The following is a 19,885-nucleotide window of genomic DNA, read 5'->3' as shown; positions in this document are numbered from 1 at the left end:
TTCATCAGGGAGACATAAAAATCATAAATACATATACACCGAAAAAATACATGAAGCAAGCTGGCCACAGTGGCTCATGCCTGTAATCTCAGCACTTTGGGAGGCTGAGGTGGGCAGATGACCTGAGGCCAGAAGTTCGAGACCAACCTGGCCAACATGGCGAAACCACATCTCTACCAAAAAAAAAAAAGCCAGATATGGTGGTGGGTGCTTGTAATCCCAGCTACTCAGGAGGCTGAAGGAGGAGAATTACTTGAACTTGAGAGGTGGAGGCCAAGATCTTGGGAAAAAAAAAAAAATATATATATATATATAATATATATATATATATATATGAAGCAGAAATTAACAGCGTCAAAGAGAGAAATGGGCAATTTTATAATCATAAAGATTTTAACATCTCCCAGCAATTGACAGAATAACTAGATTTTTAAAAGTCTGTAAAGACACAGATGACCTGAATGAAACTAACAACCATCTTGACCTAATTTATGCATATACTTTCATATTTTATATCTATAATAGAGACATATATTTATAAATATACTCATATACTTGTGTACTTATGGAACACTATGCCATATAACTGCTAAATACACATTCTTTTAAGTGCACTTAGTATTTTCAATAAGACAGACCATATCCTGAGCCCTGAAACAAGTCTAAATAGAAGTTTAACTGGATTGGAACCCTACATAATGTATTATTTGACCACAACGTAATTAAATTAGATATCAATAACAATAAGATAGCTGGAAAAACTCCAAATATTTTGAAATTCTATAACATACTTCTAAAGAATCCGTATTTCAAAGAAGAAATTAGAAAATTTTTTCAAACTGAATGATAGTGAAAATGTAACACATCAAATTTCATGGAATTTCAGTTTTCCAAACAAGAAATTGGGGGATTATCATTCTAAGCACTAACTACAATCACTTGCAAACTCCATCAAGCCTGACTACTTAATTTCTTCGTAATCAGTGTCCTCCACTACATTCCCATTTCTACTGCTTTGGCTCAGTCTCTCACCATTTCTTACACTGAAGATATGTCTAAGAAATATTTCAGCACAAGTCAAACAAGAAATTATTGAAGGATCAAGGCCTTTCAGGAGTCAGTATGAATGTAGATTAGGGGAACTAGTAGAGGTGTAAGTTTTAAATGGGAGGGGTCCTTCTGAGTCAATATAATGGGCCATGCTATTTATAGCCATGCCCTACTAAGATCTCTTTACGATTATCGCAAGGAAATACCACAAAGAATCAACTTGTAAAAGAAAGAGAACAGGAATGTGTGCATATGTGTTTGTGAGAGAATGATGGGAAGACAGATCAGTGCCTGGGAGAGATTTCAACAGATTTCTGAAAGAAAGATAACCGAAGCTTTACAGTAGAGAGTCACTAATATGTTATCTGTTTGGTGAAACCTGGAGAAACTCTAGGCTTAGAGGAGGCAGGTATTGAGGGTGGGAATGAGAACAAAAGTTGTAAAGAGACATTAACTGAAATGCTGAATGAAATTTCCGAACCAGTTACCACTTTTCCCATCTCCCAGTTGTCCTGTCCCACAGGCAATTTACAGGAAATGGTATTTAATTAATCCCAGGCTAAAACAAAGAGTGCCCTTCTCTTAATAAACTTCCTGCTAGTGCGGGTTTTGGCTCCCCAGAGCAAAATTATCTTTATGGTAGCGTCTGCAAAAAAGGCTACCAGGCCAACTGCCTCCTCTTTGCCCTCAAACCCTAAAGTAAGGTGGTTGAGAAATCTGCCATATACACAGAACAGTTAGGTTTTCATTCTGGGGATAGACTTACTTGTAAAATTAATGGTAGCTTCCTGGAAAAATTAACCCCATTTTCATTCTAAAATATCACAAATAAAAATGTACCAATGTCTTATTCTATTTAAGCTGCTATAATAAAATCTCTTAAACAGGGTAATAGAAATAATAGAAATTTACTTCTCACAGTTCTTAGGCTAGGAAGTCCAAGATCAAGTCATCAGCAAATTTGGTGTTTAGTAAAGGCTCACTCTCAGATTCATGGGTGGTGCCTTATTCTGTGTCCTCACATGGTAGAAGGGGGCAAACAGCTCCCTAGAATCTCTTTTATAAGGTCACTAATCCCATTCGTGAGGGCTCTGCCCCATGACCTAATCACCTCCTAAAGGCATCACTCTGTAATAGCATCACATTGGCTATTAAGTTTCAACATATGAATTTTGGGGGTACACATTCAGACCATAGCAACCACATATGATAAAAATCAGCAATATCAAAGATACATATAACAACCTTAAAGGAAATGTAATTTAAGAAACAGAGAAGAACCTAAGAAAACTAACTCTAACATCTTTAGAAAACTTTGAGAACAAATGTGACAGGATTCAATGGGGGGAAAGAAGGGCCACTACCAAGAAAAAGAAACATTGGAAATGTAAAATATGATTACTAAACAAAAATGCAATAAAAGGGCTGGAAGAAAAAGTCAAGGAAATTTCCCATAATAAAGAGCATCATTTTAGCTGGGCATAGTGGCTCATACCTTTAATCCCAGCACTTTGGGAGGCAGAGGCAGGTGGATAGTTTGAGCTCAGGAGTTCGAGACCAGTTTGGGCAACATGGCAAAACCCCATCTTTACAAAAAATACAAAAATTAGCCAAGCATGGTAGCACACACCTGTGGTCCCAGCTACTTAGGAGGCTGAAGTGAGAGGATTGCTTGAGCCCAGCAGGAGGTAGAGGCCGCAGTGAGGTGTGATCATGCCACTGTACTCCAGCCTGGGCAACAGAGAAAGACCCTATCTCAAAAAAAAAGGGCAAACTGTCAAAGAGACAAAACAAAGAAAAGCAACGTAGAAAATCAATCCAAAGGGTCTAATATCTGATGGTTAGAAAGCAGAGAAAATAGTAGAGATGAAATTGGCAAAGACATAAAATACATTTTTTAGAACTAAAGAAAGACATTTAGCTTTAGAGTGGGGTTCACTGAGCACTGAACAGAATAAAGTAAAACTACCACACCCAGGCACATCCTTGAGACATTTCTTTCTTTTTTTTTTTTTTGAGATGGAGTCTCACTCTGTTCCTGGAGCACAGTGGTGTGATCTCAGCTCACTGCAACCCCGACCTCCTGGGTTCAAGAGATTCTCCTGCCTCAGCCTCCTGAGTAGCTGAGATTACAGGTGTGTGCCACCACACCCAGCTAATTTTTGTATTTTAGTAGAGATGAGATTTTGCCATGTTGGCCAGGCTGCCTTGAGACATTTCAGCACAATGTTGAAAAAGTTTCCAGAAAAAAATAATGTCATGAAGTTCGAGAACTTTTCATAGCAACACAAAACTATATAGGACAGTAGAACAATGTCTTCAAAGGCTAGGAAAAAAAATGATTTTGAACCTCTAAGTCTACACAGTCAAATTATCAATCAAGTATATTGGAAAAATAAACACACTCTCAAATATCCATGCAACATTTCTAGAGAAGTTTCTTGAAGATATATTCTAGGAAGAAAATTGAGAAGATGGCAGATAGGAGACAGGGCTAATGTGCAGCTTCCATTTGGATGGACAGAACAGCATGTGGAGACACACCACCCACTTTTGCTTCAAGAACCACTGAGAGGTGAAGTCAGCTGGACTTAACTGGGTTGAGTGGGGACTTGGAGGAGTTTTCTGTCTAGCTAGAGGATTGTAAATGCACCAATCAGCACTCTGTAAAATGGACCAATCAGCAGGACGTGGGTGGGGACAAATAAGGGAATAAAAGCTGACCATCCCAGCCAGCAGTGGCAACCCGCTCAGGTCCCCTTCCATGCTGTGGAAGCTTTGTTCTTTCACCCTTCACAATAAATCTTGCTGCTGCTCACTCTTTGGGTCTGTGCCACCTTTAAGAGCTGTAACACTCACTGCGAAGGTCTGCAGCTTCATTCTTAAAGTCAACGAGACCAAGAACCCACCAGAAGGAACAAACTCTGTACACATCTTGGCGACCACAAAGGGACTATTGCCAAGTGGTGAGTACCATCCAACCGCTTTTGTTTGCTATTCTGTCCTATTTTTCCTTAGAATTCGGGGGCTAAACACCAGGCACCTGTCGACCAGTTAAAAGCGACTAGTGTGGATGCCAGACTAAAGACACGGGTGTCAGACTTTCTGGGAAAAGGCTCTCTAACAACCCCCGACTCTTCGGAGTTTGGGGTTGTTGGTTTGCCTGGAACCAGTTTCCGCTTTTCCTGTATTTCTGGGCTGAGCCGAGGGTCGACAGAGAGGAAAGCCATTCAGCTCCAGTGTCCGGAGAAAAAGTTGGTTGACCCTGTAGCCATGAGAGGAACTCTCAAAGTCACGTCACCCAAGCAAGACTCGCCCATCTATCCTATCTATCCTGACTCTTGCCTCCTGGGTCCTAATGCCTGTCAGAAAACCTTCCTCTCACCTCTCTTCTCTGAGGCTAGTCCTGCTTCTAAAAACCACTCCCTGTCTCTGGTGCTTTTCTAGTTTCTTCTATGAGAATGATTTCTAGTATAAACTTCAGGACTCTGTTCCCTTCTTTAGGTACTTGGGCTCACCAATCAGAAAGACATAATTTTTGCCTGAAGCCCTGCTGTTGGGGGGGACTATCTGGAATTTTAGGATCCCTCCTTAGACTAGTCAGGCCTAACAAAAGCTATTCCTGAAGCTAGGATATGGAGTGCCTCAGAAAAGATATCTTTCCTATTCATATGATGAGAAGTGAGGACAAAAGGCATCACTCTTCCTTGACATCCCTTCCCTCCCTCAGGGTATGGCCCTCCACTTCATTTTTGGGGCATAACATCCTTACAGGACAGGGGTAAACTCCCAATACTAACAAGAGAATGCTTAGGACTCTAATAGGTTTTTGAGAATGCATTGGTAAGGGCCACTAAATCCGAACTTCCTCAGTCCTCTTTGTGGTCTAAGAGGAAAATTAGGGTTTCTGCTGCTGCGTTGGTGAGCACAACTATTCTGATCAGCAGGGTCCAGGGACCGTTGCGGGTTTTTGGGTGGGGGCGGGTGGGGTGGGGGATGGTGGGGAATAAACAAACCAAAACCGTGGGCGGTTTTTTCTTTCAGATGAGAAACACTCAGGCATCAACAGGCTCACCCTTGAAATGTATCCTAAGCCATTGGGAACAATTTGATCAACAAACCCTGAAAAAGAAGTGGCTTATTTTTTTCTGCACTATGACGTGGCCCCAATATTCTCTCTCTGATGGTGAAAATGGCCACCTGAGGGAAGTATAAATTACAATACTATTCTGCAGCTTGACCTTTTCTGTAAGAGGGAAGGCAAATGGAGTGAAATACCTTATGTCCCAGCTTTCTTTTCATTGAAGGAGAATCCACAACTATGCAAAGCTTGCAATTTACATCCCACAAGAGGACCTCTCAGTTTACCCCCATATCCTAGCCTCCCTATAGCTCCCCTTCCTGTTAATGATAAGCCTCCTCTAATCACCCCTGCCCAGAAGGAAACAAGCAAAGAAATCTCCAAAGGACCACCGAAACCCCTGTGCTATCGGTTATGTCCCCTTCAAGCTGTAGGGGGAGGGGAATTTGGCCCAACCCAGGTACATGTCCCCTTCTCCCTCTCTGATTTAAAGCAGATCAAGGCAGACCTGGGGAAGTTTTCAGATGATCCTGATAGGTATATAGATGCCCTACAGGGTCTAGGGCAAACCTTCGATCTCACTTGGAGAGATATGCTGTTGTTAGATCAAACCCTGGCCTTTAATGAAAAGAATGCGGCTTTAGCTGCAGCCTGAGAGTTTGGAGATACCTGGTATCTTAGTCAAGTAAATGATAGAATGACAGCCGAAGAAAGGGACAAATTTCCTACCAGTCAGCAAGCCACCTCCAGTATGGATCCCCACTGGGACCTCAACTCAGATCATGGGGACTGGAGTCGCAAACATCTGTTGACCTGTGTTCTAGAAGGACTAAGGAGAATTAGGGAAAAGCCCATGAATTATTAAATGATGTCCACCATAACTCAAGGAAAGGAAGAAAATCCTTCTGCCTTCCTCGAGTGGCTATGAGAGGCCTTAAGAAAATATACTCCCCTGTTACCCAACTCACTCGAGGGTCAATTGATCCTAAAAGATAAGTTTACTAACCAATCAGCTGCAGATATCAGGAGAAAGTTCCAAAAGTGAGCCCTGGGTCCTGAACAAAATCTGGAGGCATTATTAAACCTGGCAACCTCAGTGTTCTATAATAGGGACCAAGAGGAATAGGCCGAAAAGGAAAAGTGAGATCAGAGAAAGGCCAGAAACAAGCTGCCCCCTCACCCATGTCCACTATGCCGAGGCAATCACTGGAAGGTACGCTGCCCCAGAGGACAAATATTCTCTGGGCCATAAGCCCCCAACCAGATGATCCAACAACAGGACTGAGGGTGCCTGGGGCAAGCAACAGCTCATGTCATCACCCTCACTGAGCTCCAGCTATGGTTAACCATTGAGGGCCAAGAAATTGACTTCCTCCTAGACACTGGCGCAGCTTTCTCAGTGTTAATCTCCTGTCCTGGACAGCTGTCTCTAAGGTCCAATCCTGGGACAGCCTGTAACCAGATATTTCTCCCACCTCCTCATTATAATTGGGAGACTTTGCTCTTTTCACATACCTTTCTTATTATGCCTGAAAGTCACACACCCTTAGTAGGGAAGGACATTTTAGCCAAAGCTGGAGCTATTATCTACATGAATATGGGGAACAAGTTACCCATTTGTTGTCCTCTGCTTGAGGAGGGAATAAGCCTGAAGTATGGGCATTGGTAGGACAATTCGGAAGGGCAAAAAATACCTGCCCAGTGCAAATTAGGCTAAAAGACTCCACTACTTTTCCTTATCAAAGGCAATATCCCTTAAGGTCTGAAGCTCATAAAGGGTTACAGGATATTGTTAGACATTTAAAAGCTCAAGACTTAGTAAGAAAATGCAGTAGTCCCTGCAACACCCCAATTCTAGGAGTACAAAAACTGAATGGTCGGTGGAGACTAGTGCAAGATCTTAGACTCATCAGTGAGGAGGTAATTCCTCTATATCCAGTTGTACCCAACCCCTATACCCTGCTCTCTCAAATACCAGAGGAAGTAGAATGGTTCACTGTTCTGGACCTCAAGGATGCCTTCTTCTGCAGTCCCCTGCACTCTGACTCCCAGTTTCTCTTTGCCTTTGAGGATCCCACAGACCACATATCCCAACTTATGTGGACAGTCTTGCCCCAAGAGTTTAGGGATGGCCCTCATTTGTTTGGTCAAGCACTGGCCCAAGATGTAGGCTACTTCTCAAGTACAGGCACTCCAGTCCTTCAGTATGTGGATGATTTACTTTTGGCTACCAGTTTGGAAGTCTCGTGCCAGCAGGCTACTCTCGATCTCCTGAACTTTCTAGCTAATCAAGGGTACAAGGCATCTACATTGAAGGCCCAGCTCTGCCTACAACAAGTCAAATATCTAGGCCTAATCTTAGTCAAAGGAACCAGGACCCCAGCAAGGAAGGAATACAGCCTATACTGGCTTTTCCTCACCCTAAGACATTTAAACAGTTGTGGGCATTCCTTGGAATCACCGGCTTTTGCCAACTATGGATCCCCAGACATAGAGAGATAGCAAGGCCCCTCTATACTCTAATCAAGGAGACCCAGAGGGCAAACACTCATCTAGTAGAATGGGAACCAGAGGCAGAAACAGCCTTCAGAACCTTAAAAGAGGCCCTAGTACAAACTCCAGCTTTAAGCCTTCCCACAGGACAAAATATCTCTTTATACATCATGGAGAGAGCAGGAATAGCTCTTGGAGTCCTTACTTAGACTCATGGGACAGCCCCACAACCAGTGGCATACCTAAGCAAGGAAATTGACGTAGTAGCCAAAGGCTGGCCTCACTGTTTATGGGTAGTTGCAGCAGTGGCTGTCTTAGTGTCAGAGGCTATCAAAATAATACAAGGAAAGGATCTTACTGTCTGGACCACTCGTGATGTAAATGGCCTACTAGGTGCCAAAGGAAGTTTATGGCTATCAGACAATCCCCTGCTTAGATACCAGGCACTACTCCTTGAGGGACCAGTGCTTCAAATACGTACATGTGCAGCCCTCAACCCTGCCACTTTTCTCCCAGAGGACGGGAAACCAATTGAGCATGACTGCCAACAAATTATAGTCCAGACTTACACTACCCGAGATGATCTCTTAGAAATCCCCTTAGCTAATCCTGACCTTAACCTATATACAGATGGAAGTTCATTTGTGGAGAATGGGATACGAAGGGCAGGTTATGCAATAGTTTGTGATGTAACAGTACCAGAAAGTAAGCCTCTTTCCCCCAGCGCCCAGTTAGCAGAACTAGTGGCACTTACCCAAACCTTAGAAATGGCAAAGAGAAAATGAATAAATGTGTATACAGATAGCAAGTATGCTTATCTAATCCTACATGCCCATGCTACAATATGGAAAGAAAGGGAGTTCCTAACCTCTGGGGAAACCCCCATTAAATACCACAAGGAAACCATGGAGTTATTGCATGCAGTGCAAAAACCCAAGGAGGTGGCAGTCTCACACTGCTGACGCCATCAAAAAGTGGCTGGCAGAGGCTGGGAGAGACCAGCAGAGAAAGAAAGAGAGAAAGAGACAGAAAATCAAAGAGAAAGAAAAAGAGAGACAGAAAGTCAAAGAAAGAAAGAGAGAGAGAGAGAAAGAAAGAAAAGAAAGAAAGAAAGAGAAAGAAAGAAAGAAAGAGAAGTGGTAAAGAAAAAAGAGTGTACCCTATTCCTTTAAAAGCCAGGGTAAATTTAAAACCTATAATTGATAATTGAAGGTCTTCTCTGTGATCCTGTAACACTCCAATACCACCTTGTTGTCAGTGTAAACAAGGCATAGCCCAAAAGCACTGAGGCCACTGACATCCATAGCCTTCCTATCAAAAATCCTTAACCCTGCAGGTTTCCTAACAGGGGATCTAAATCTTAATTAATTACCACACAAAGGTATGACCAGATCTAGGAGGAACTCCCTTCAGGACAGGGAGATGGTTCCTCCCAGGTGATTAAGGGAAAAAGACATAATGGGTATTCAGTAAGCGATAAGGAAACTCCTGTAGAAACAGAGTTACGAAAATTGCCTAATAACTGATCTGTTCAAATGTGGGAGCTGTTTGCACTCTGCCAAACCTTAAAGTACTTACAGAATCAGGAAGGAGTCATCTATACCAATTCTAAGTTAATATGGACTGAAGGAGGTCTTATTAATAGCAAAGAATAATTAAAATCCCAAATGTACAAGGTTTGCAACAAAAGTAAAGCTTGCTAAAAGTTAACAGTGTAACATGGATTATCCTAACTTCTACTCTTGTGGAAATCAGAGGCTATCAGTGCCCCTCAAAGCTCCCAGCACTTTGGGAGACTGAGGCAGGCAGAAAACCTGAGCTCAGGAGTTCAAGATCAGCCTGGCCAACATCCTGAAACCCCATTTCTCTACTAAAAATACAAAAATTAGCCAGGTGTGGTGACTCATGCCTGTAATCTCAGCTACTCGGAAGGCTGAGGCAGGAGAATCACTTGAACCTGGGAGGCGGAGGTTGCAGTGAGCTGAGATCACACCACTGCACTCCAGCCTGGGTGACAGAGCGAGACTGTGTCTGAAAAAAAGAAAAAAAAAGTAGGGGCCAGTTACGGTGGCTCACCTGTGTAATCCCAGCACTTTGGGAGGCCGAGGCAGGTGGATCACGAGGTCAGGAGATCAAGACCATCCTGGCTAACACAGTGAAACCCCATCTCTACTAAAAATACAAAAAATTAGCCAGGTGTGGTGGCGGGCACCTGTAATCCCAGCTACTCAGGAAACTGAGGCAGGAGAATGGTGTGAACCTGGGAGGCAGAGCTTGCAGTGAGCAGAGATCATGCCACTGCACTCCAGACTGGGCAACAGAGCAAGACTACGTCTCAAAAAAAAAAAAAAAAAAAAAAAAGAAATCAGTAAGGAGGAAGTCAAACTGTCACTGTTTGCTGATATGATTGTATACCTAGAAAACTCTAAAGACTCATCCAAAAATCTCCTAGATTTGATAAATGAATTCAGTAAAGTTTCAAGATACACAATCAATGTACACAAATCAGTAGCACTGCTATACACCAACAACAACCAAGCTGAGAATCAGATCAAGAATGCAATCCCTTCTGTAAGAGTTTCAAATAAATAAAATAAAAATCATAGGAATATACCTAACGAAGGAGGTAAAAGATCTCTACAAGGAAAACTACAAAAGAGTGCTGAAATAAATCACAGATAACACAAATGGAAACACATCCCATACTCATGAATGGGTAGACTCAATATCGTGAAAATGACCATACTGCCAAAAGCAATCTACAGATTCAATGCAATTCCCATAAAAATACCACCATCATTCTTCACAGAACTAGAAGAAACAATCCTAAAATTCATATGGAAACAAAAAAGAGCCTCTTTAGCCAAAGAAAGACTAAGCAAAAAGAACATTATCTGACTTTAAACTCTGCTACAAGGCTATAGTTACCAAAACAGCATTGTACTGTTATAAAAATACGCATGTAGACCAATGGAACAGAATAAAGAACCCAGAAATAAAGCCAAATACTTACAGCCAACTGATCTTCGACAAATCAAACAAAAACATAAGGTGGGGAAAGGACACCCTATTCAACAAATGGTGCAGGGATAATTGGCAAGCCACATGTAGATAAATGAAACTGGATCCTCACCTCTCACCTTATAAAAAAATCAACTCAAGATAAATCAAAGGCTTAAATCTTTTTCTTTTTCTTGAGACAAAGTCTTGCTCTGTTGCTAGGCTGGAATGCAATGATGCAATCCTGGTTCACTGCAAGCTCTGCCTCCTAGATTCAAGCAATTCTTGTGCCTCAGCCACTTAAGTAGTTGGGATTACAGGCACACACCACCATGCCTGACCAATTTTTGTATTTTTAGTAGACATGGGGGTTTTTGCCATATTGGCCAGGCTGATCTCAAACTCCCTGCCTCAGGTGATCCGCCCGCCTTGGCCTCCCAGAGCACTGGGTTTATAGGCATGAGCCACCATGCCCAGCTCGAAGACTTAAATATAAGACCTGAAACCATAAAAATTTTAGAGGACAACATCTGAAAAACTCTTCTAGACATTGGCTTAAGCAGAGTTAATGACCAAAAATCCAAAAGCAAATGCAACAGAAATGAAAATAGATGGGACCTAATTAAACTAAAAAGCTTCCAATCAGTGAAAGAAATATTCAGCAAACAGACAACCCATAGATTGGGAGTAAATCTTTGCAATCTATACATCCAACAATACTATCCAGAAATTACAAGGAGCTCAAACATATCAGCAAGAAAATACAATTCCAGGCTGGGCATAGTGGCTCATGCTTGTAATCCCAGCACTTTGGGAGGCTGAGGTGGGCAGATCACCTGAGGTCAGGAGTTCAAGACAGCCTGGCCAATGTGGTGAAACCCTGTCTCTACTAAAAATACAAAAATTAGCTGGGCATGGTGGTGCATGCCTGTAATCCCAGCTACTCAGGAAGCTGAGGCAGGAGAATCACTTGAACCTAGGAGGTAGAGGTTGCAGTGAGCCGAGATCATGCCACTTCACTCCAGCCTGGTGACAGATCGAGACTCTGTGTCAAACAAACAACAAAAAACAACAAACAATCCCATCAAAAAGTGGGCAAAGGATATGAATAATTTTCAAAATAAGATATACAAATGAAAAAGTGCTCAACATCACTAATTACCAGGGAAATGCAAATTAAAATCACCATGAGATACTGCCTTATTCCTGCAAGAATGGTCATAATTTAAAAATTAAAAAAAAAAAAAAGATAGACCTTGGCATGGATGTGGTAAAAAGGCGACACTTTTACACTGTTGGTGGGAATGTAAACTAGTATAACCACTATGGAAAACAGTATGAAAATACCTTCAAGAATTAAAAGTAAAGCTACTATTTCATCCAGCAATCCCACTACTGGATATATACCTAGAGAAAAAGAAGTCATTATATGAAACAGACACTTGCACACGCATGTTTATAGCAGCACAATTTGCAACTGCAAAAATATGGAACCGGCTTAAATGCCTGTCAACCAACAAGTGGATAAAGAACATGCGATGTATTTATATACCATGGAATGCTACTCAGTCATAACAAAGAATGAAATAATGGCATTTGCAGCAACCTGGATGGAATTAGAGACCATTATTCTAAGTGAAGTAACTCAGGAATAGAAAACCAAATATCACATGTTCTCACTTACAAATGGGAGCTAAGCTATGAAGATGCAAAGACATAAGAATGATACAATGGACTTTGGGGACTCTGGGGAAAGGTGGGAGTGGGGATGAGGGACAAAAGACTACACACTGGGTACAGTGTACACAGCTCAGGTGATCAGTGCACCAAAATCTCAGAAATCACCACTAAAGAACTTATTCATGTAACCAAAACCACCTGTTACCCCAAAACTGTGGACATAAAATTTTAAAAATAAATAAAATATATTCTAGGAAAATAAAGATGAAATCCAAAAAGAAATAAGAAGGCCGGGCGCGGTGGTTCACGCCTGTAATCCCAGCACTTTGGAAGGCAGAGGTGGGCAGATCACCAGGTCAGCAGATCCAGACCATCCTGGCTAACATGGTGAAACCCCATCTCTACTAAAAATACCAAAAAAATTTAGCCGGGCTTGGTGGCAGATGCCTGTAGTCCCAGGAGAATGGTGTGAACCTGGGAGGCAGAGCTTGCAGTGAGCTGAGATTGTGCCACTGCACTCCAGGCTGGGCAACAGAGGAGGACTCCGTCTCAAAAAAAAAAAAAAAAGAAATAAGAAGGCATTGGATACTAGAATCTGAGGAACTGAGCCAAGGAATGGAATGACAACGTAAAAGGAGACTTACAGTAACAGGGCAAATTTAGAACAAAAAGTCACTGGGTTTCAGGAACAATTCCTTCAAGAAGAGTGGAATGGAAGAGAGCATGAGTAAAAAACTTGATCATTTTCACATATAAGAAAGGTACATGCTTCTTTTTTGGAGGCTGCAGATCTCAGTGACAATAAGCATGAATCAAAGTGCTGGGTTCTTCCTGGCTCCTATACATTGATCTCAGGCAATTTGCTTATCTTCCTTGTGCTCTTTTTTCTCAGGGATAATAGTATTTACATCATTGGGTTGTTGAGGATGTAATTTTTCTTTGAACAGTGCTTGAGGCACACATACAATTACATGTTTGCTATTATTATCATCATTTCCCACAAGAAAAAAGAAAGGCCATCACAAATTCCAAGAAAAAACATAAAAGTGTACTAGACAGTTAAGGTCTAAATATGAGGGAAACTAAAACATGGCATTTTTTAAGTAATAGTGAAAAAAGAGTCCATTGTTGTTAAATTGTACCCACTGAGAAGAAAGGTAATCCAAGCACATTACTTTGTTCTGTAATGATTATTACAGAGACATTACTATAACGTAAATGAAATGATTATTTATATTATCATAATAATATAAATGCTGTTAATAGTATTTTGAGTTTTAGAATTAACCTACAAACAAAACATAAAGGCTTAATCAGTGCTCAAAGCTGAATATAATAGTTGACCTAAAAAATGTAAAAGTAAATATATACTTGACCTAGGGAAGAAGTGTGGAAGAGAGTTGGAAGACAGGATAAAACTGTTAAGATCTTCATCGTATATAAAGGGGAATCAGGAGTTAGTGATTAAAAATGATGGGGAAAAAAGTTAGATATATTATTTCAAGTTGCAAAAATTAACAACAAAAGAAACAAAAAAAGTAACTATAAAAGATCCAGAAGAGGAAAGTGGAGAGAGGCAGGATGTAGAGTGGTATAAACAATCTTTGTTATTGATTTTCAGTAGATAATGTTTAAAGTTGATAAATTAAAATCAGCAGTAGAAACTCATTCTTTAGAAATATGGAGTTAATCTTATAAGATACCGAAACCCAAAAATGTTAAACGTGGTTGCCTCTGAAAAGAGGAAATTAGAAAAGGAAGCAGAGAATGAAAGGGCTGTGTGTTCTTATTAGTGTTTCTCTACTATTTGTTTCTAAAATATCACATGGATATTTTTATTTTTAAAAAACTAAAATTTTACAATTTTTACATAAGATGCTAGTAAATGTATTATGATGAGTAACCTGACTGTGATGTTATGTTGTAATATATATCTTGGGAGACTTTTATTAACCATGAACCTAAATAAAACATGAAATTAAATAAACCACGTAGATGAAGATAAAACTGATAATCCTTTTAATATTTTTAGAATATAAAATGTAGGAATATGCAACAAAATTTGATATTAATTATGGCCCTAAGTCTGTATTTCTCCATATTTCTTTATATATTATATATATGTATATATAAAATACAAAAATTAATACCTAAGAGACTCTCTAAAGTGACTTTCCCTTGCTAATTCTCTGGTTTAATTTATCTCCATAGTTTCCTAGATAAAAACTACTGAATGATGTCCAAGGCACTCTCAATGCTCAAAGCTAGTCACTCTAGCATGCCCATGAACTTCTGCTCAGTGATTATCAAGAGTCAGTAGTGTTGGTTCCAAACCTATTTGTGGTAGTTGCTGTTGCAATTATGTAATTTGATTAACCACCATACATAGCATGCTCAAAACAAGCAAAACAAGGTTTTGGTTACAGATTAAAAGATTAACAAATGGATATATATTTTTATTTGATAAATTTGAATGTTTAAGTTATACATGTATGATTTTTATGATGCTCTGTCTTAACTGACTTTATAAGTGCTAGTTCTTATCATATTCAATAATCTCTACTGTATTGAAATATCTCCAACAAAGAATATATTATCTTTTCTAATGTCTCCATACATAAAGTTTTACGTAATATCAAAGAGGAAATCAGTTTAACATTTGATCATTTTGAATCCTAAAATTCACTTGAATTTGGGATTTGTAGGAGTATATATAAAATTATTAGGACTAATTTGGATTTCTATTAAGTAATTATGGAGTATACAAATTACACCTACCTCAGTTGTGTCCTTAAGATAAAGATAGGGTCTAATAGATCTCGATTTTAGATGTTCTTCTACTGGCTCTAAAGAAACAAACTCAAACATAAGTATTTCCATGCTATTAAGTTACTTCTAATTAAACCCAATCAACCATTGTCTCCACTGCAGTAAACTTTTAAGAAATGTAAATGAGTAATTTTATTTGCTTACATATGCATTGCTTGTATATGGTTAGAGCTAAATCTATTTTAGAATAATTTGCCTTAAAAGTGAATTTCTATTAACAGACTATAACTTTCAATTATTTACTATTTTTACAACTATTAACTGTTTATACAATAAAGCTATATTGTATTGGAAAATGATGGATTTCTAAATAAGATAGAATCATATGTGTTATTCAAAAAATATTTTGGCTAATTCCTTTGAAAAGAGAAATAGAAATAGTCCCTTCTACCTGCATTTCTCTCATATTCAGTTATGAGTTTTGTTGATCTGAATTATCATCCAATGGATATCCTTAAAGTAAGTACGGTGCAGGGGTCAGGCATACAGACTTTGGACTTAGATAGCCTGGGTCCAAATTGCACCTTTTTATGTGAGTTACATAGCCATAGCCATAGGAAAGTTACTTAACATCTATGAGTCTTACTTTCCTCATTTGTTAACTGGAAACAATAGCACTTACAGAAATACTTTCAGAGTTAAATGAGATAATAGATGTAACAAATTTAATATGGAGTCTGGTAGTCATTCAATCAATAGTTATTTGTTGATCAACTGCTATAAGCCAGGCACTGATGGACTCTGGAATTGTGACTCCTGCCCAGTGATGCATACATTTTAGTGGGTAATTATGGAAGATTTAAAAAAAAAAAAAAAAAAAACAAGACGCTGGACTGGTGAAGTGACTTACACCTATAACCCCAGCATTTTGGGAGGCCAGGCCAGGTGGATCACTGGAGCCCAGGAGTTCGAGACTAGCCTGGGCAACATGGTGAAACCCTGTCTCTGTCTCTAAAAAAAAGTATAAAAATTAGCTGAGTGTGGTGGTGTGCCTGTAGTCTCAGCTACTCAAGAGGCTGAGGTGGAAGGATTACTGAGCACAGGGAGGTCCAAGCTGCAGTGAGCCGTGATCACACCACTGCATTCCAGTCTGGGCAACAGAGTGAGACCCTGTCAGGAAAAGAAAACCAACAAAAAAACCAAGGGGTGAATAATTGAAATTTATTCTGTAACAGAAATAAACACATTTTGGTGAGGGAGAACCATAAAAGAGGTATATTGTTGATTGGGTAGTCAGAGGAGGCCTGTCTGAACAGATGACATTTAACCAAAATATGCAAATGAGCTGTAAGCAGCCAGAATAGAGTATCAGAGTGTTTAGGCAGGGAGAAAATATATATTCCTCTCAGGAAATCTGGCAGTTGTACTGAAAAGAGGCTAATGAAGTTGCAATTTATTTATTTTGAGATGGAGTCTTGCTCTGTTGCCCAGCTGGAGTGCAGTGGCACCATCTCGGTTCACTGCAGCCTCCACCTCCTGGCTTCAAGTGATTCTCATGCCTCAGCCTCCCAAGTAGCTGGGATTACAAGCGTGCACCACCACACCTGGCTAATTTTTGTATTTTTAGTAGAGATGGGGTTTCACCATGTTGGCCAGGCTGGTCTTGAACTCCTGACTTCAAGTGATTTGCCTATCTTGACTTCCCAAAGGTCTGGGATTACAGGTGTGAACCATCCCACCTGGTTGAAGATGCAATTTAAATGAAGGCCAGGGAGGTAGGGAATGAGGCTGAATACACACACAAAAGTCACAATAGACAGGTCTTTGTTTCTTTCTTCTTTTTTCTTTTTTAGATGGAGTTTCACTCTTGTTGCCCAGGCTAGAGTGCAATGGTGCAATCTCAGCTCACTGCAACCTCTGTCTCCCTGGTTCAAGGGACTCTCAAGTAGCTGGGATGACAGGCATGTACGATCATGCCCAGCTAATTTTGTATTTTTAGTAGAAACAGGGTTTCACCATGTTGGTCAGGCTGGTCTCAAACTCTTGACCTCAAGTGATCCACTTGCCTTGGCCTCCCAAAGTGCTGGGATTACAGCCATGAGCCACGTGCTCAGCCAGGCCTTTGTAAGGAGTACAAGTTTCATACTAAGTACAGTGAGAAGCCACTGAAGAGGCTTTAATCAGGATCAGCCTACTTTTAAAAGATCTCTGTATGATTTAAGGAAAGAAAATGGATTAGAGATTTCTGTTACCATTATGGAAGGCCAGATAATTAGTACCAGCCCTCCTGCTGAAAACATCTTAAAAGGCTAGATGGACTATTTTTTAAAGTCTAAAGAGAATCATAGACTTAAAAGATGATAAGGGACCCCTGGTCTTAAATCTAGGAAAAGATAAGAACTCAGATAGGTAAGCCCAATATGCCAAGCCACTTTTTCTCTGAGGGTATTTGTGATGTGAAAGTAAGATCAAGTTTTGGAAGCTTCATGGCTTGAGATATAAAAAAACAAAAAGCTGGCCAAAGATCCAAAGTTTTGATATTTAATATGTTCTCCACTTTCCTTCCCCCACAAAAAAAACCCACACCTATTCATTTTACCTGGGATCCAAAAGGGTTACATCCTTAGGGTGAACTAGAATAGTTAAGCTTGCCACCCGGATGTTTTAGGGAAAGTGACGCCTTGAATGCTTTGGTTTGTTCTGACAAGTACTGCCTCCAGATACCTGGCATAAACAGTAAAAAAAAAAAAAAAAAAAAAAAAAAAAAGGAAAAAGAAAAAAAGTCTTTTCTGGAGTAAGGTACCATCACCCTAGTTCTCAAATTGTTCCTATAGATAATTTTCCAAATAGTGTCCAGCACACCTTCAAAGATAATAAGACACATAAGGAAATATGACATCATGAAAGTGAATCATGAGAAGTAAAATAACAGTGTGTATAACAAATCCTTTGAGAAATCAGGTTATGAAGCACAATAGAAAAATTATGCAATATGGGGTGATGTGGAGTCAAGAAGCTTCAGTTAAGAAGGTTGATGAGAATTATGCAATGGAATGATTGTTTGATAATGCCAGAGAAAGAGAAAAACTAAGGCAACATGAAATGTTCAAGTTCTCTGAGAACTGATAATGCTGATTCTTAGCTCACAGATTCCTAAAAAAAATTTTTTTTTTTTTTGAGACAGAGTCTTGCTCTTGTCACCTAGGCTGGAGTGCAGTGGCATGATCTCAGCTCACTGCAACATCTGCCTCCTGGGTTCAAGCGATTCTTCTGCCTCAGCCTCCTGAGTAGCTGGGATTACAGGCATGCACCACCACACCAGGCTAATTTTTGTACTTTTAGTAGAGATGGGGTTTTGCCATATTGGCCAGTCTGGTCTCGAACTCCTGACCTCAGGTGATCTACCCGCCTCGGCCTCCCAAAGTGCTGGGATTACAGGCGTGAGCCACCGCGCCCACTCAGCCAGATTCCTAAAATTTCTAACCTGAAAGTAGGTTTCTATTAAGCAAGCTGGTCATACTTGACTTTTAAAAAACAATAACAAGGAAATTCTCAGTGTCAAGCTGAAAGGAAACTCAGAGATTTTCTTTCTAGAAGAAAAAAACACATAACCCTATAAACATAAAAATATATTCCTATTTTGTGAATTGTATAAATTGTCCATTCTGATATTTAATATCTCTTCTTCTTACTAAATTCTTTTTTATAGTTCATGGAAATGCTTTTGACAGAGACATCAAATTATCAAGAACTTTTAAGACACACATCAATAAAGTAAATAAAGCACCCATTAATAAATCAAAGGAGTAAATATGTTACACAAAGCATTACCTGTTGACTCACTTTCTTTATTTTTTATATTTGTTTGAACAAAGAATGGTCTTAAATTTGACTTTTCAAAATCACTCTTTCTAGGTTCAGGCTTACATTTGAAAGAGGCATGCCTGGAAGAAATAAAAATTAATTTAAATTAATGAGAAAATTTACAAAATAAATCTAATAAATAAATTTGGAGAAATGTGGTGAAGTCCTAGTTACGCAGACTTGGATGTTATGTTAATGTTATCATAGTAGAAAGTGCAAAGCACTGGACTGCTTAAATAGGAGCTGAAAATATTAGTTTTAGTCATTTAAAGTAGAGGGGGATATAATCCAGTCCCACACTGTAACTGTTGTCTCTAGGCCGATGTCCCAAATTTACAGTCCAGACTCTAACCTCTTCTCTGAACTTCAGATTTACATATCCAACTGCCCACATGACTCCTGCACTTAGCTTAATTGTAAGTATCTTGAACTTAACATATTCAAAGCCAAATTCTTGATTCTACCCGCTTCCTGATCTTCTCCTCACCCAGGTTTCCCCATCTCCAGTCAACCAGAGGCTTAGGCCAAAAAGTCTGCAGACATCTTTTATTTCTCTTTCTCTCTTTTTCCACTCCCAACCTATCAGCAAATATTACTGTGTCTTTCTTTGAAATAGATTCCATATTCAAACACCTCTTTCCTCATTGTTCCCATCCAAGTCCAAGATCCCTTTATTTTTCATCTGAACTGCTTCCATATGTCTTTAGCTTTCTTCTTTTGCTTTCCCTGCTATTACGCTTGTCCTCAACATTCTCTTCACAATACAGCCGTAGCAACACTTGTAGAATATAAATGTGACTATCATTTCCTTCAACTGTTTCCTATCAAACTCGAGTAAAATTCAAAATGCTCCCTAATAGACAGAAACTTTTCCCCCAGTTCTCATTTCTAAGTAGCAGAATTTCCACTGATTGCCACTCCAGGCCCCTCTCTGCATACCCTTCACCT

General features: G+C 39.8%; 1 protein-coding gene across 2 annotated transcripts in view; it reads right to left on the bottom strand.

Annotated features, from left to right (window-relative positions):
• C1H1orf141 (chromosome 1 C1orf141 homolog) overlaps positions 1 to 19,885 on the bottom strand; it is a 50,679-nt gene that overhangs the window by 15,211 nt on the left and 15,583 nt on the right. The window contains exons 3-4 of one of the 2 annotated variants that reach the window (XM_023207718.1): positions 18,905 to 19,017; positions 15,083 to 15,150 (exon numbers count right to left, since the gene is read on the bottom strand). In XM_023207718.1, coding sequence (XP_023063486.1) covers positions 15,083 to 15,150; positions 18,905 to 19,017 — 181 coding nt within the window. The remainder of the gene's footprint in view (positions 1 to 15,082; positions 15,151 to 18,904; positions 19,018 to 19,885) is intronic. The other variant, XM_023207707.2, reaches the window with a different exon arrangement.

The sequence above is a fragment of the Piliocolobus tephrosceles genome, chromosome 1 (genome assembly GCF_002776525.5).
Source record: "Piliocolobus tephrosceles isolate RC106 chromosome 1, ASM277652v3, whole genome shotgun sequence".
NCBI lineage: Eukaryota > Metazoa > Chordata > Mammalia > Primates > Cercopithecidae > Piliocolobus > Piliocolobus tephrosceles.
The sequence above is the reverse complement of the archived record's forward strand: the minus strand, read 5'-3'. Positions and strand labels throughout refer to the sequence as shown.